The 13,765-nt window shown below is 38.1% G+C and overlaps 4 protein-coding genes and 1 pseudogene across 4 annotated transcripts; 3 read left to right on the forward strand and 2 right to left on the reverse strand.

Moving 5' to 3' along the window:
- Positions 1-184: 184 nt before the first annotated feature.
- Positions 185-2,394, forward strand: LOC108855465 (beta-amylase 3, chloroplastic). The gene is made up of 4 exons (XM_018629301.2): positions 185-822; positions 917-1,127; positions 1,204-1,314; positions 1,402-2,394. Exons 1-4 carry the CDS (start codon positions 293-295, stop codon positions 2,191-2,193), a joined length of 1,644 nt encoding a protein of 547 aa, XP_018484803.1. The 5' UTR covers positions 185-292; the 3' UTR covers positions 2,194-2,394.
- LOC108855466 (uncharacterized) lies at positions 2,364-2,899 on the reverse strand. The gene is made up of 2 exons (XM_018629302.2): positions 2,744-2,899; positions 2,364-2,661 (listed from the first exon to the last, which is right to left on the reverse strand). The coding sequence occupies exons 1-2, from the start codon at positions 2,809-2,811 to the stop codon at positions 2,553-2,555; spliced, it is 177 nt and encodes a 58-aa protein (XP_018484804.1). The 5' UTR covers positions 2,812-2,899; the 3' UTR covers positions 2,364-2,552.
- Positions 2,897-5,392, forward strand: LOC108851466 (notchless protein homolog). Its single transcript, XM_057008510.1, has 8 exons — positions 2,897-3,291; positions 3,382-3,463; positions 3,551-3,640; positions 3,726-3,851; positions 3,933-4,731; positions 4,815-4,869; positions 4,945-5,001; positions 5,086-5,392. Exons 1-8 carry the CDS (start codon positions 3,160-3,162, stop codon positions 5,167-5,169), a joined length of 1,425 nt encoding a protein of 474 aa, XP_056864490.1. The 5' UTR covers positions 2,897-3,159; the 3' UTR covers positions 5,170-5,392.
- A 467-nt stretch (positions 5,393-5,859) lies between these two features.
- Positions 5,860-7,855, reverse strand: LOC108852904 (ankyrin repeat-containing protein BDA1-like; annotated as a pseudogene).
- Positions 7,856-10,905: 3,050 nt separating this feature from the next.
- LOC130511087 (pentatricopeptide repeat-containing protein At4g33990-like) lies at positions 10,906-12,675 on the forward strand. The gene is made up of 5 exons (XM_057007915.1): positions 10,906-11,092; positions 11,209-11,253; positions 11,340-11,390; positions 11,591-11,641; positions 11,895-12,675. The coding sequence occupies exons 1-5, from the start codon at positions 11,031-11,033 to the stop codon at positions 12,673-12,675; spliced, it is 990 nt and encodes a 329-aa protein (XP_056863895.1). The 5' UTR covers positions 10,906-11,030.
- Positions 12,676-13,765: the final 1,090 nt, after the last annotated feature.

Below are 13,765 nucleotides of genomic sequence, written 5' to 3' on the forward strand. Positions count from 1 at the left end.
GGAAACGTTACATTAAATGAAAATACATGTGTTTGTAATTACACTTTTTCACTTTGATCGGTGCATGAACCATGTGAAAAAGAAATAGAATTAAGCAACCTTTATGATATTTTCTCTCCACTTTACAAGATTTTGTCCGTAAATCACAACCAATCAGTTTTCTTTATAAATGCAAACACACAAACATATCTTCTCTCAAACACACAAACATATCTTCTCTCAAACACCAACCTTTCTATCCTCTCTCTCCCCTCATTTTTTATCAACAGAACAAAGAGAGAGTAAGAAAACTATGGAATTAACACTGAATTCCTCGAGTTCCATGATCAAACGTAAAGATGCCAAGAGCTCAAGAAACCAAGAAAATTCCTCAAGCATGTCCTTTGCCAAGACGAGGCCACCAACTTATCAGTTCCAAGCAAAGAGCTCTGTCAAGGAAATGACGTTCACTCATGAGAAGACCTACAAGCCAGAAAGTGAAACCACTGAGAGGTGGGAGAAGCTCCATGTTCTCTCATACCCGCACCCCAAGAACGACTCCAGCGTTCCGGTTTTCGTCATGTTGCCGCTAGACACGGTAACAATGTCAGGGCACTTGAACAAACCAAGAGCCATGAACGCTAGTTTGATGGCTCTAAAAGGAGCCGGTGTGGAAGGTGTAATGGTTGATGCTTGGTGGGGATTGGTTGAGAAAGATGGACCCATGAAGTATAACTGGGACGGCTATGCTGAGCTTATACAGATGGTTCAAAGGCACGGTCTCAAACTCCAGGTTGTTATGTCTTTCCATCAATGCGGAGGAAACGTTGGAGACTCTTGCAGGTAATGAAACCAAACTATAGTTTCCACCTTTTGAATAAGAAGATCTCTGTTTCTCAATTCTAGCTTAGCTAATGGTTATCTTTTTAAAATCTAGTATTCCTTTGCCCCCGTGGGTGCTTGAAGAGATCAGCAAGAACCCTGAACTTGTCTACACAGACAAATCTGGGAGAAGGAATCCTGAGTACATCTCCTTGGGGTGTGACTCTGTGCCTGTCCTAAGAGGAAGAACACCTATCCAGGTCTACTCAGATTTCATGAGGAGCTTCCGTGAAAGATTCGATAATTACATTGGAGGAGTTATTGCGGTAAGCACAAATTTAAATTCATATGAGAGACATGAGGTGATACAGTGCCCTAATCAAGCCGTGTCATGTATTACAGGAAATTCAAGTGGGAATGGGACCTTGTGGAGAACTGAGATACCCATCATACCCTGAGAGCAATGGGACATGGAGGTTCCCAGGAATTGGAGAGTTCCAGTGCTATGACAAGGTAAACTAAGCCTTGAACTCATAAGAACATTAGCCAGGAGCTAGTGTCTAGCTAGTTATGCTTACTTTTTTACCTCTTGATTTGCAGTATATGAAATCGTCGCTTCAAGCGTATGCTGAATCAATAGGGAAAACAAACTGGGGAACAAGCGGACCTCACGACGCCGGAGAGTACAAGAACCTCCCAGAAGACACAGAGTTTTTCAGGAGAGACGGAACATGGAACAGCGAGTACGGAAAGTTCTTCATGGAATGGTACTCAGGGAAGCTACTAGAGCACGGAGACAAGCTCCTGTCTTCAGCTAAAGCAATCTTCCAAGGCTCCGGAGCCAAGCTATCAGGAAAAGTAGCAGGAATCCACTGGCACTACAACACCAGGTCGCACGCCGCCGAGCTAACCGCCGGCTACTACAACACAAGGAACCACGACGGGTACCTCCCGATCGCCAAGATGTTCAACAAACACGGCGTCGTGCTGAACTTCACCTGCATGGAGATGAAAGACGGGGAACAGCCCGAGCACGCGAACTGCTCCCCTGAAGGTCTGGTCAAGCAAGTGCAGAACGCGACGAGGCAGGCTGGAACCGAGCTGGCGGGAGAGAACGCGCTGGAGAGATACGACTCCAGCGCGTTCGGACAAGTGGTAGCGACGAACAGGTCGGATTCGGGGAACGGGCTGACCGCGTTCACGTACCTGAGGATGAACAAGAGGCTGTTCGAAGGTCAGAACTGGCAGCAGCTGGTGGAGTTTGTGAAGAACATGAAGGAAGGTGGTCATGGGAGGAGACTCTCTGAAGAAGACACAACGGGGAGTGATCTTTATGTTGGGTTTGTGGGAAGCAAGATCTCTGAGACGGTTGAGGATGCTGTTCTAGTGTAAATTTCCACTCCACATAGGTACATATAGTGTGGTATATATATATATATAATAATAATAAACAATAGAGATGACAGAGAGAGAGAACAAAGCAGAGTATAGCTTGAGAAGATGATGTGCAACTTATATATGACTGTGTATGCTTATGAAATTTTCATCTTCAAGGTCTCATCTCAAATAATATGCATTTTTTTTCGCATACAATCTTATTGATAACACATCGTATATACAATAATTGCTTTTAGACTATAGTGCAAGAAACTATAGTCAACATTCTGGAAAACATAAATGGAACAATCGAAATCAAAACTTAAGAGATTCTTTCTTAGAATCGAGGCGCCTGGCGAATTGGAGTAGTTAACTCACGAATTGGGAGGAGGAGAAGAAGAATCGGAACCTCCGCGGCGGAGTTCTTCGATCAAGCCGCCGAGCTCTTTTCTGGCCGATTCTCTACCGAACATGAATCCGTACCTATGAACTCAGAAACATAGAGTATGAACCTAAGTATACGAAATGTAAAAGAGGAGATCTCGAGATGAATGCAATCACTCACCAGCAAGAGACGGCGGAGAATACGCCGGAGATTGCCACCGTCTGGATCAACGAGAAGGACCTCTGCATCTTTTCGGTTAGTTTTTGGGAATTTTCCGGTTAACTCCCCCTGAGAGCTAACCATTAACCAAGACTAAAAAAGGACTTGAGAGCGGGAGAGAATGATATATGGGCCTGGGCCAATAATTGTAATACGCCTACTTTAACCTTCATGGATATTAACAAACAAATGGGCCATTTCTCTTTTTCGTGTGTGTGAGTATTATAGTTTGAAAATGGGCCATAATAGCCCATATCGTTGTTCAATTCTATTTTACTCATCACCGTGTATAAATTGAGCACATAAATGACCGTCGGACAGAACAAGGGAGATAGGGTTTTAGGGTAAGTCATTTCGTTCTTGCCTCCGAAGATACCATGGAGACGGGGACGACTGTGTTGTGTCGGTTAGTAGACGCCGAAGGAACTCCTTTAGGTGACCCTATGTATATCCCTCGGCAAGCAGGGCCGGTGCAGCTTACCGAGCTAGCAAATAGATTTCTCAACAATGTAAGATTCTTTTTTTTGTGGGTATTCTTTCAACTTTTTAAAACAGTGCTGCTGTGTTCATGGAATTTGGGTATTGTTTATATTTTCCAGGAGGAGAAGTTGAACTACGCTTTCTATGTATCAGGGGAGGCTCTTAGTGTGCCCGTAGGAACTTACATAGAGAACAGAAGTGGTAACATAATCTGTTGGTTGTATTGTTTTTCTTTTATTATGGGAGCTTATGCAATATAATAATAAGAATAATACGTCTGGTGGACAGTGTCCGTGGAGGAGATTTTGACTATACAGTATCGAGAAGAAGCTGTTTTCCGAACTCGCCCAGTTAGCCGTATTTCTGCTAGCATTGCTGGTATGTCTAAAGTACCTCTTCTTTAGTTCAGCTTCTTTTTTTTTTTTTTTGGCTGACTTGGTTTTGTCTTGTCTTCAAATATTAGATCACAGGGACTCTGTCTTGTGTGTTTCTTTCAGTCCTGACGGTACACAATTAGCAAGTGGCTCGGGTGATACTACTGTCCGGCTTTGGGATATCTACACTCAAACTCCAATGTTTACATGCAGAGGTTCGAAAAACCATCCTTTTTATTTTTTTAATTCTCGTTGCCTCCTGTTTCGTAATATGTATCCTCTTATACTTTCATCAGGGCACACGAACTGGGTTATGTCAGTTGCATGGTCTCCAGATGGTAAGCACCTTGTTAGTGGTGATCTAGCTGGTAATATCTGTTTCTGGATACCGAAAACCGGAATGCTAGATGGCAGACCCGTTAGAGGCCACAGGAAATGGATTACCAGCATCTCGTGGGAGCCTGTCCACCTTACCTACCCGTGCCGTCGGTTTGTAACTTCTAGCAAAGACGAGGACGCGAGGATATGGGACATGACGCTCAAAAAATCTGTAACTTGCCTCAGTGGACATACACGTGGCGTGACTTGTGTCAAATGGGGTGGAGATGGTATCATATACACGGGTTCTCAAGACTGCACGATAAAGATGTGGCATGTTACTCCCGAGGGGGTTGCATGTTTGAAAGGGAAATTGAAGGAGCATGGTCATTGGGTGAACTCCCTTGCATTGAGCACAGATTATGTTCTCCGGACAGGAGCCTTTGACCACACTGGAAAACTATATTCCTCCTCCTCGCCTGAAGAAGTTAGAAAGGCTGCGCTCAAAAGATACGACCAAGCGAAAGGAGAGTATGGCGAAAGATTGGTTTCAGGTTCTGATGACTTTACCATGATTCTTTGGGATCCGTCTGTTAGCGATCAATTTAAAAAGAAATTGTCCGGTCATCAGAAGCTTGTAAACCATGTGTGCTTCTCGCCTAATGGCCAGTGGATTGCAAGTGCGTCGTTTGATAACTCTGTCAAGATATGGGATGGTATCACTGGGGACTTTATCACAACTTTTCGAGGCCATATTGGACCTGTTTATCAAATCAGGTTGTTTTTTTTTTTTTTTTGTTCTTGAGCATTTTGTTGTTCCTCTCGGTAAAGTTTATTATAATTAGCTTTTGCCACTGCAGTTGGTCCCCCGACAGTAGGATGCTTTTAAGTTGTAGCAAAGACACTACTCTTAAGGTAAATCTTTGTTTGTTCTAATTAATCATTCACAAATCTGGAGGTACTCCTCGATTCTAAACTTCAGTTGCACAGATATGGGATATTAAATTGAGACGGTTAGAGAAAGATCTTCCTGGTCATACCGATGAGGTATTTACTTACACTTTGATAGTTAATGTTCACTGCTTGAAAATGCCGACAGCCTTGATGTTTTTTCTTTTTATGTGTCGATAGGTTTATGCAGTCGACTGGAGTCCAGACGGTGAGAAAGTAGTCTCCGGTGGTAAAGATACTTCTCTGAAGCTATGGGTTGGTTGAAGAGAGAGAGAGAGAGAGAGAGAGAGAGAGAGAGAGAGAGAGAGAGAGAGAGCAGCTGGAGCTTGTTTTATTACCAGCGTTTTAGCTATTTAATTTCAGTTTCCACCGACTTTATTTTATGTCTGTTTCTGAACATTTTATTATTATCTACTTTTTAAGGTATAATTTCATATTTACTAACAAGTATAATGTGTGGGTAGACAACTCTAAAAGGTTACCAACTCACCACTTATCCATTTCAAACATGATATAACCATCCAGAATCAATAAGAGTGTATATTAGGCTCATTGTAATATACATGCTTATTAAACACTATACACTAGTTTCTTCAGTTAGTGTAAAGTATATTGTATGCTTTGTGACGTTTGCATTTTGCCTGACTATCTTTATGAAAGAACAGATACAACAATAAGTTCATCATATACCCCTCCGACCATCACATGTACAGATAATTAAGAGCAAGTTCTACAATAGTCCTAGTCTCTAGTGATGTAATGTTAGACTTCAAAAGACCACCGGAAGTCTCATACAACATTTTAGAGTTTGGTTCTTTTGGAGTCTTGAGGCAGGCTTGCACACCTACACCAGCGGCAGAGATACATCTAGCTACAGAGGAGGATATGCATTATTATCACGTCATTAAGTCTATACATGCTGAGCAAATGGAATAAAGTTGAATTGGGGCAAACAAACAACAAGCAATTTGTCAAAACAGAAGTATACAGCTGGAAGCAAAGAAGAATTACCAAGCCATATGGCTTGATTTGTTGCAGTCTCGGGTTTAAAACGACAATTCTGAAACAAACAGAGACACACATTTGAAATCTGATTCCCGGATAATACAGTTCACACACATTTGTGCGCTTCAGGGCTTTAGCACTAAAGCTCCTGAACTGAGCTGAAGTACCTTGCCGGAAAGTCCACTCCTTGCCTGCGACGTTTGTTGGAAATGAATGCCATGAAATAACGTAATAACAAAGTTCCTGTAATCACTGGGTATGCGAACCACACGAGGGCTAATGCGATATTCCCGAATGATCCATCTAAATGCGGGAATGTATATCTGTACGATGCATAATTAGCCATTCCGAGAGCAGCTGTTGAACCATATAGGACCATCCACATGGGAAGTCCAATTATGAGGACCATAATCACATACAGAGATGAGAAGAAGGCAGTTCCGTTTAAGATATAGAAAAATAAGGCAAGGTTGAAAGACATTGTCATCTGCCCAGCTGTGTGACCATCATCAGGGGAGTTATCTTCCCAATAACCGCCAGGAGGACTAAAACCAGCCTGGTATGTGGCTGTTACTATCAGTACAGCCACCACTAGGAGAATTGTAAGTTTCAAGTATGTCCATTGCCGTCTCACCATCCAAGTTCTTTGCTTTTACGTTAACCATACTACGTAGCAAATCCATTACCTGAAAATCAAGAGCATATCGTATTTGAATCTCACATTGATTACAAATATAGTAAGTTCGCAAGTGACAGCACTTCCAAAGAGACTTGGACAAGAAGATAACCACCAGTTCCAGCCTAGAAAAATACAGTTTGCATAGGAACCAAAAAGGTTACTTACTTTTAACATATTACCTCTTAGAGAGTAAGTTAATTCTTGGAAGTTGTTTTCTTATTAATCATAAGAAAAAAAATATAGGATACAACTTTATTGAAAAAGAAAACACTTACACTTAATTATATAGAAAAAGAAAATTTCAAAACCAACTTTATTGTCAACAACTTCAAAACCTACCCAAACTCTTAATGTAAAATATTTAGACCATCTAAGTCATAGTCGTGTATCAGAGACAAAAGCAAGATCATAACCATTTTCATAGAGCAGCAGAACATGTCTAACAACCAACAAGTGCATGTTTTAAACTAGGTTCTATCATATTTGTATCAAAAAAGGAACCTACTAATAAATGATGAGAGAGACATCTACCTCGGTTTGATTTATCGATGCAGCAAGATGAAAAACTGTATTACCATCTTCATCTTTCCAATCCAAGATCTCCTCCCTGTTCACTCTCCGAACCCATCCTAAAAGAACCTTAAATGCCATAAACTGGTGGCTCTTCACAGCAATGTGCACAGCTGTCTCGCACTTAATCGTCAAATCTTCTATTGAAGATGGGCAAGCAAACAAGAATTCACTCAACAACTCTTCATTACCTAACTGAGCCACATAATGCAAAGGAGTAATCCTTCCTCTTCCCTTGATGCTGACTAAGCTGCTGTCAATTGCCAAAAACGCTCTCACCATTCGGAAATGGTTGTTTTGCAGGGTCGGGCTGAAACCTGAGACGTTTAGCTTCAAAGCAAGTGACGGCTTAAGCGTCATTAACTCCATGGCGAAATGAGTTTGCCCTTTTTCAGCTGCAATATGCAATGGCGTCTCCCAAAAAGACACATTATCAAAATGTTCCAAAATATTTGGATATTCTGCTATCAGCTCGTAGAGTCTCTCAATATCCCCATCTTGAGCCACCATATTGAGTCTCTCATAGATGTTTACACTTTGAGACGCCACATATCAGTTATTATGTTCCAACTCCTTTCTGCTTCTGGAGATTTTTCTTTGGCTCCTGCGACAAAGGCTTAATTACAAACCACAAAGTCTCCGGTAAGTCTACACCGTGTTATAAGGACCTTGAATTTTCCTAATTTTCCAGGCCACTCATTTCCCATATTATATCTACCTAATAAGAGCGCTCGCATCTCTTTCTGGATACATGGATTAAGGAACTTTGAATAAGAGCGCGCTCACATGTTAGCATAATGTAAAAATATATTAATTTATTTTCCATTTTATAATCGTTGAAACTATCGATCAAGAATCGCCAAGAGAATCTTTATTACTTAAAATGCAAAACTAGAAAAGGAAGAAGCAAGAGAGAGGCTGTTCATAAAAAATAATTTCTTAATAGAATTTGAGATATTCATTTAAGCAGGGGAAAATTACATAGAAACTTTCAAAAAAGCATTTAAATATATTTTAAACCTCAAAATTATTTAATTACAATATTACATTAAGTTTATTTTGTATCACAAAAATATTCAGCTTGATTAATTGTTTATTAAGTCAAAATGTGATGTATCAATATATTTTTAAAAGATATTTTGAATTATTTAATCAATAAAAATTAATAAATAAAAGAGAAATTTCTTAGAATAATCCTAGAAAGTTTTTATAGCAAATATAGCTTCTAAGAGTCAAAGTGACCCAAACTTTTTACTAAAATAAAATTTTAAGAGAAAATTTCGAAAACAATATTTCAAAAAATATTTATAAATTTTTCAAATTAAAACATATAATTGAAAAAATATAAAATATAAGTTTTATTTTTTCAATTTTATTTAAATAATTATTTTTACTTATAATCTACAAAGTAAGGGTGTAACGATCTTTTTGTTCTTTAATAAAATATTTGTTTGGTGAAAAAATATATTTTAGCATCATGAGAAAATTTCCAATAGCGTTACACCCTTACTTTATTAAAGAACAAAAAGATCGTATTGGAATATTTTTGGTAATTACTCGAGGCTATCCTAACATTACTCTCTCATTTTCATAGGTTTTTTTACAATATTATTGACTGGGTCAAATAAAGGTTTGGTATTATGTGTGTTTGGAATATAGATTTGTTTGGTTCTTTCGTCGTACCAACAACAGTGACACAGTCAGTAATGTTTTTTCTTTTTTTTGTAAAAAGGCTTTCATATTTAAAATTGCAGAAAGGAAATAAGAACATACAAGCCATGGGCTTAAGTTTGTGATTTGGGCCGAGCCCATTACTAGTTAATGAAACACATATGTGAGGAACTAGAGCCCAGTTGGTTTGTCAAACCCATTTATCGATTTTTGATCAGTTGAGTAGGCGGAGAGTCAAAGAGAAGGTAGTGGGAAGGAGCTTTGCGTCATCAAGATCGGAGAAACCACAGTTGTGTCATCGCAGAGGAAGTTCGAGGATTTGCATGTCGGATGCTCTGGAGTCTGTTGCGGATTTGCTTGTCAATAAGCAAGAAGATCGCTTCCGGCGACCGGAAGATTTGTTGATGGTATCTCTTATTGCGCTCTGTCCAAATCCAGTAGACCGCTGCCTGTGTTGCCACAGTCAGTAATGTTGAAAAACATAAAACAGTGACACAGGCATTCATATCTTCCGTTATGTAAAAAAGGATGATTCTGGATTTACCGGACCAGAGTGGTCAACTGATAAAGGGACTTTTACAGTCAAACTTAATAAAGACGTCGCTGTGGTATAGAGCCGGTGTTGGAAGCCTTCCAATCGAACGGGTTTAGAGTTATAGTGTGAGACACAACAGATATATATCACCTTACCTATAAACCGTGACTGGTCTTATCGCAAGTAGAAATTGTGAATCATGTGCTACGCCAATGAATTTATGTCAATTTGATAGTTCTTAGCCTTTTGATTCATCTGATTCTGATTGCACACCTTTCTTATTAGAGAATGTGCATCTTCTATATCAAAGACCAAAAAAGAGTTTCTTGCGTGTCACGTATTGCATTGCATGTTATCTAAAGTCTCATCATTTCTCCATGTTCCTGCAGGCTCCCTATATGGTCCACCATACGCCATGATTCAAGGCATACTCCAGCCTGAGGAAAACATTTTCAAGCCCATCCCAACTGAGCACTGCCAAACCATAAGCCTTGGCTCTGTTGTGTGGGTCGGCTCGGGACCAGATATTTTGAATGTGATACTCCAAATTTACAAAATTTAACTATGAATTCTTAGTCAAAGTTCTTCTTAATTTGGTTGTAAGCGTAACTGATCATTATTTAGAAAATTTATATTAAAAGTATAAATAGATTTGAGCATCAACCACTATAACCTCATATATTTACACTGCAAATGTGAGTAAAGTTATAATATATGTTTATTTGTTTAATTTAATTTTGCAATTGATCTATTACAAGCTTTGATGATTTGATTTGTGGTTTATTTTAGATACAAAAAAAAAACTAATTTTATTATTAACATTAGACGACATTTGAATATTTATTTAGTTTAATCTTGATCCAGTAATTTGGTGACCCATAAGAACATCGGTTTTCTCTGATATATCCTAGCCAACAGATAAATACAGGGAATGTATAAGAAACCATACATTTTCCTAACTTGCGTCACACGTCACCTTTCCGAGACATTGCACAACTTTTCTTTTGGATGTTTCAGCGTGATTTGTAGACTAGACTGTAGAGGCTCTTTTCCTAAATCTTAAATTGCTGATGGGTTGAGTCCGGTTTTCAGAATTTGGTGGCTTTAGTTTGGTTTATAATAGATGATGAAAAAAAATATTATATCATAGGTTCTAACCGGTTTGATTTTCGTTTAAAATACACATTTGTTTGGATGTCACAGTTAGCTATTTGGTTTATATGTTCGCTTTACATCTCGCCACACCGGCTGAACCCATCTTTGTTTAAGCAATTTAATTGAACCGGTCATGTTTTGCGATAAGATCTTCATTTACAAAAAAAAAAAGAGAGAAATGACGGCGTTATGGTTAGATCCATGGGGAGGTTTTTCTATAGAATTTTTGATCGTCCGTTAAGCTGTGCTATCGTGGTTAAAGCTAATTGGCTACTAAATCATTGCACGTGTATATTTTAAGAATTATTTTTGAGAATTTTTTTTTTAAAAAACTACAAGAATAACCGTCAGCCAGCTGTTGAAACCGCAAACGCTTTTTTCCTCCCATCTCTTGTACGTGCAATTCTGTTACAGTCCCTCAAGACGCAAACATTCCACTAAACTTTCTTCGATTTTCATCGCCATCTTCTTCGTCTCCGTACGTTTTTCTTCCGGAAATCATCTGCGATCATGAGAATGCTACTTTTTCGGCTCAGGAGTTCCATCGGAAACGCGTCGGAAGTTATCCGCCGGTAAGATAGACTCGTGCCTTGTTCGTATCACTTCGTATAACCTCTTATTACTCTGTAATCTCGTTTGAAAAACTATCTGAAGATCATAATAAATATCTTCCAAAAATCCAACGCAGGAACTCGATGGTGAATGCTTCGGAAGTTCTTCCCCTCCATTATCGGTATTTAGATTCCTACGGCGTAAAATAGACTTTCATCTTCTTTGTATTTGGACTGTACATAACGAGAATGATTTTCTCCAAAGCAGGGCTCTGATCGGAAACGTCTCACAAGTTTCCAGAGTTCACAGCTACTCTCGGTAAGAATCACTAATTTTTTTTTCTCTCTGTCATTCCGAGGATTGCGAATGGTGATAAGTAGATTTTGGATATGAATCCATCATCTGAGATAATAATTGTATTACTTTGTGATACTGAGAATCTCTAATGGTGTGGTAAGATAGGGTTGTATTACTTCAATTGAATTACAAATCTTATTTGAATGAATTTTCCAACTCAGGGCTTTGATTGGAAAAGTATCACAAGTTTCCAGCGTCCAGAGCTATTCTCGGTAAGAATCATCATTAAGTTTTGTTTTGAGCAATTTTCTTTTATAAGTTTAGGATAATTACCAAATCTGTATATATCCAAATTTCGTTATGATTTTAGGGTTAAACCCTATGTCTCGTGTTCTGCACTTGTCAATAAGAATTGTTAATATTGCAAGTAGATCTCTCTGCCTTTATCAGAAACATTGCAAGAGATTCAGAAATTTCAAACAAAAACGTGTATATCATTTAGTAACCAAAAACGGGTTTTCTCAGGAACTCTCAAAGCTCTCTTGTTCAATATCTTGACAAGCAAATCAAGTTGGTTGAAAGCAGATGTCTAACTGTTACCCCACACCCTGGAAGTACTCATGCAAAGTTGATTAAAGCTGGAGCTGAAAGCGACCAGATCATCTGCAAACAACTTAGGTTTTATGCATCTAGCGGCTACCCACATGAAACTGTGAAGTTTTTCAATGAGGCCTATTTCTCCAACAATGCAGGTTTGGGAGTATGGAATTGCTATATAATAAGTTTAGCCCTTCACCCTGTAGAGCTCACTATGGTTGAGAAGGTACCTAAAGCTCTTACTGTATTTGAGGATATGCCTATGGTGAAGACTCATGCAACATACTGGAACGCAATGGTCGCGTGTTCCGAAGCGGGAGAGACTAAATATGCTCAGTATCTTCTTGCTAAAGTCTTCAAGTCTCTAGCTGTTGAGCCATCCATTCAGATCACAGGATGTTATATTGATGCATTGGCAAAAAATGGGCAGCTGGAAGAGGCTTTTACTGAGTTAAAACGTATGGTCTACAAGCCCAATCAAGAGATCATCGTCAGCATCATTTTCCGTTACCAAATGCATCCAAGACCTGCTATGTTTGCAAATGAGGTGTTGTCCTATGTTGAGTCACAAGGGGTTATATTCTACATTGACAAAATTACAGTTAAGAAACTCACTGAAGATGGTGTTACCTTAACTCCGAGTGTAAAGATAAAGAAGGGAAGGAGTAAAGGGGGTTCATTGAAGTCGTGGTCCTCGTGGAGAGAGTAACGAGTAACATGCATTGAAAAACTTCTTTCTGTTTTTGTGAACAAAAGTGTTTGATATTGTTGTTTCCTTTTGATGATTGTAGACGACTGTTGTTAACTTGTTATGTCTTTGAGTTTGCTTCTTTTAGATGTGATATATGTTAATATGGGCAGAACCTAACAGGATTAACCCTACTCCCATGTCAAAAGTTTTAACCCTAATCCTAACATTTTGTGACACGTCTAAAATGAGACTAAACATAATTAGCCCATGAATTTATAGAGATACTAGATTCTAACCCGCCTTTTGAAAGGGCGGGTATATTTTTTTGTTTTAATTTTCTGCGATAATATTAATTTAATTTAATTTAATAAAATTTTGGTAATTATATTAAATATTTCAAGTTGCATAACTATGCACTTGTGCCATATGAATTTCAAAAAAAAAAATATTTTTAAACTTTATTCCTAAAATTTGCGACATATATATTTTTTGTTAGTGTTTGAATCGACCCAAAAAACAAAATCCCATCCTCAGTGTTTTGAAACTCAATTTGGGCCCGCGATTGAACAGGTAAATCCGATGACTCAAAATAAATCATGTTTGGGTTTTGTAAAAAAATCAATTTTGAAAACCCAAAAAAACCCGCAAAAAACACTAAGATCCGGAACCCGGTTACCGGTTGAAGCACTGATTAAACGAATAGATAAATATTTATGAATTTTTAAGTCTTAAATTTTTTTGTTAGATGTCATAAATCTTAACTTGTTAAACAATAAATAAATAAGCTAAACTATTTTTGATATTTTGTATGTCAAATAAAAATAATAATATAGAAACTAAAGTTAAGTATTTTCTAAATGTTTCTAAACATAAATTATATACATATCCAAATTATTATTTTATGTTTTATAAAAAGTTTAGATAATATTTAACTTTGGTTTTTATATATTTATTTTCATAACTAATATATAATTATATAGTAAAATTAATTAATTTATTTATTAACATGCGGTTCACCCATGGTCGATCTAAAGATCCGGTAACTTGTAAAGTCATCCGGTACATACTCTGTAGATATGATCTATATACTCGAATGATTTTTAAAGTG

This window comes from Raphanus sativus, chromosome 4 (assembly GCF_000801105.2).
Source record: "Raphanus sativus cultivar WK10039 chromosome 4, ASM80110v3, whole genome shotgun sequence".
NCBI classification, from domain to species: Eukaryota; Viridiplantae; Streptophyta; class Magnoliopsida; order Brassicales; family Brassicaceae; genus Raphanus; species Raphanus sativus.

Bases quoted from the DNA above. Each gene is read 5' to 3' on its own strand.
- LOC108851466 (XM_057008510.1), top strand. From the start codon at position 3,160: ATGGAGACGGGGACGACTGTGTTGTGTCGGTTAGTAGACGCCGAAGGA. The intron at 3,464-3,550 runs GTAACATAATCT...TCTGGTGGACAG, and splicing joins TTACATAGAGAACAGAAGTG to TGTCCGTGGAGGAGATTTTG. The intron at 4,732-4,814 runs GTTGTTTTTTTT...TTGCCACTGCAG, and splicing joins GGACCTGTTTATCAAATCAG to TTGGTCCCCCGACAGTAGGA.
- LOC108855466 (XM_018629302.2), bottom strand. From the start codon at position 2,811: ATGCAGAGGTCCTTCTCGTTGATCCAGACGGTGGCAATCTCCGGCGTA. The intron at 2,662-2,743 runs GTGAGTGATTGC...CTGAGTTCATAG, and splicing joins TTCTCCGCCGTCTCTTGCTG to GTACGGATTCATGTTCGGTA.
- LOC108855465 (XM_018629301.2), top strand. From the start codon at position 293: ATGGAATTAACACTGAATTCCTCGAGTTCCATGATCAAACGTAAAGAT. The intron at 823-916 runs GTAATGAAACCA...TTTAAAATCTAG, and splicing joins AACGTTGGAGACTCTTGCAG to TATTCCTTTGCCCCCGTGGG. The intron at 1,128-1,203 runs GTAAGCACAAAT...CATGTATTACAG, and splicing joins ACATTGGAGGAGTTATTGCG to GAAATTCAAGTGGGAATGGG.
- LOC130511087 (XM_057007915.1), top strand. From the start codon at position 11,031: ATGAGAATGCTACTTTTTCGGCTCAGGAGTTCCATCGGAAACGCGTCG. The intron at 11,254-11,339 runs GTATTTAGATTC...TCTCCAAAGCAG, and splicing joins GTTCTTCCCCTCCATTATCG to GGCTCTGATCGGAAACGTCT. The intron at 11,391-11,590 runs GTAAGAATCACT...TTTCCAACTCAG, and splicing joins AGAGTTCACAGCTACTCTCG to GGCTTTGATTGGAAAAGTAT.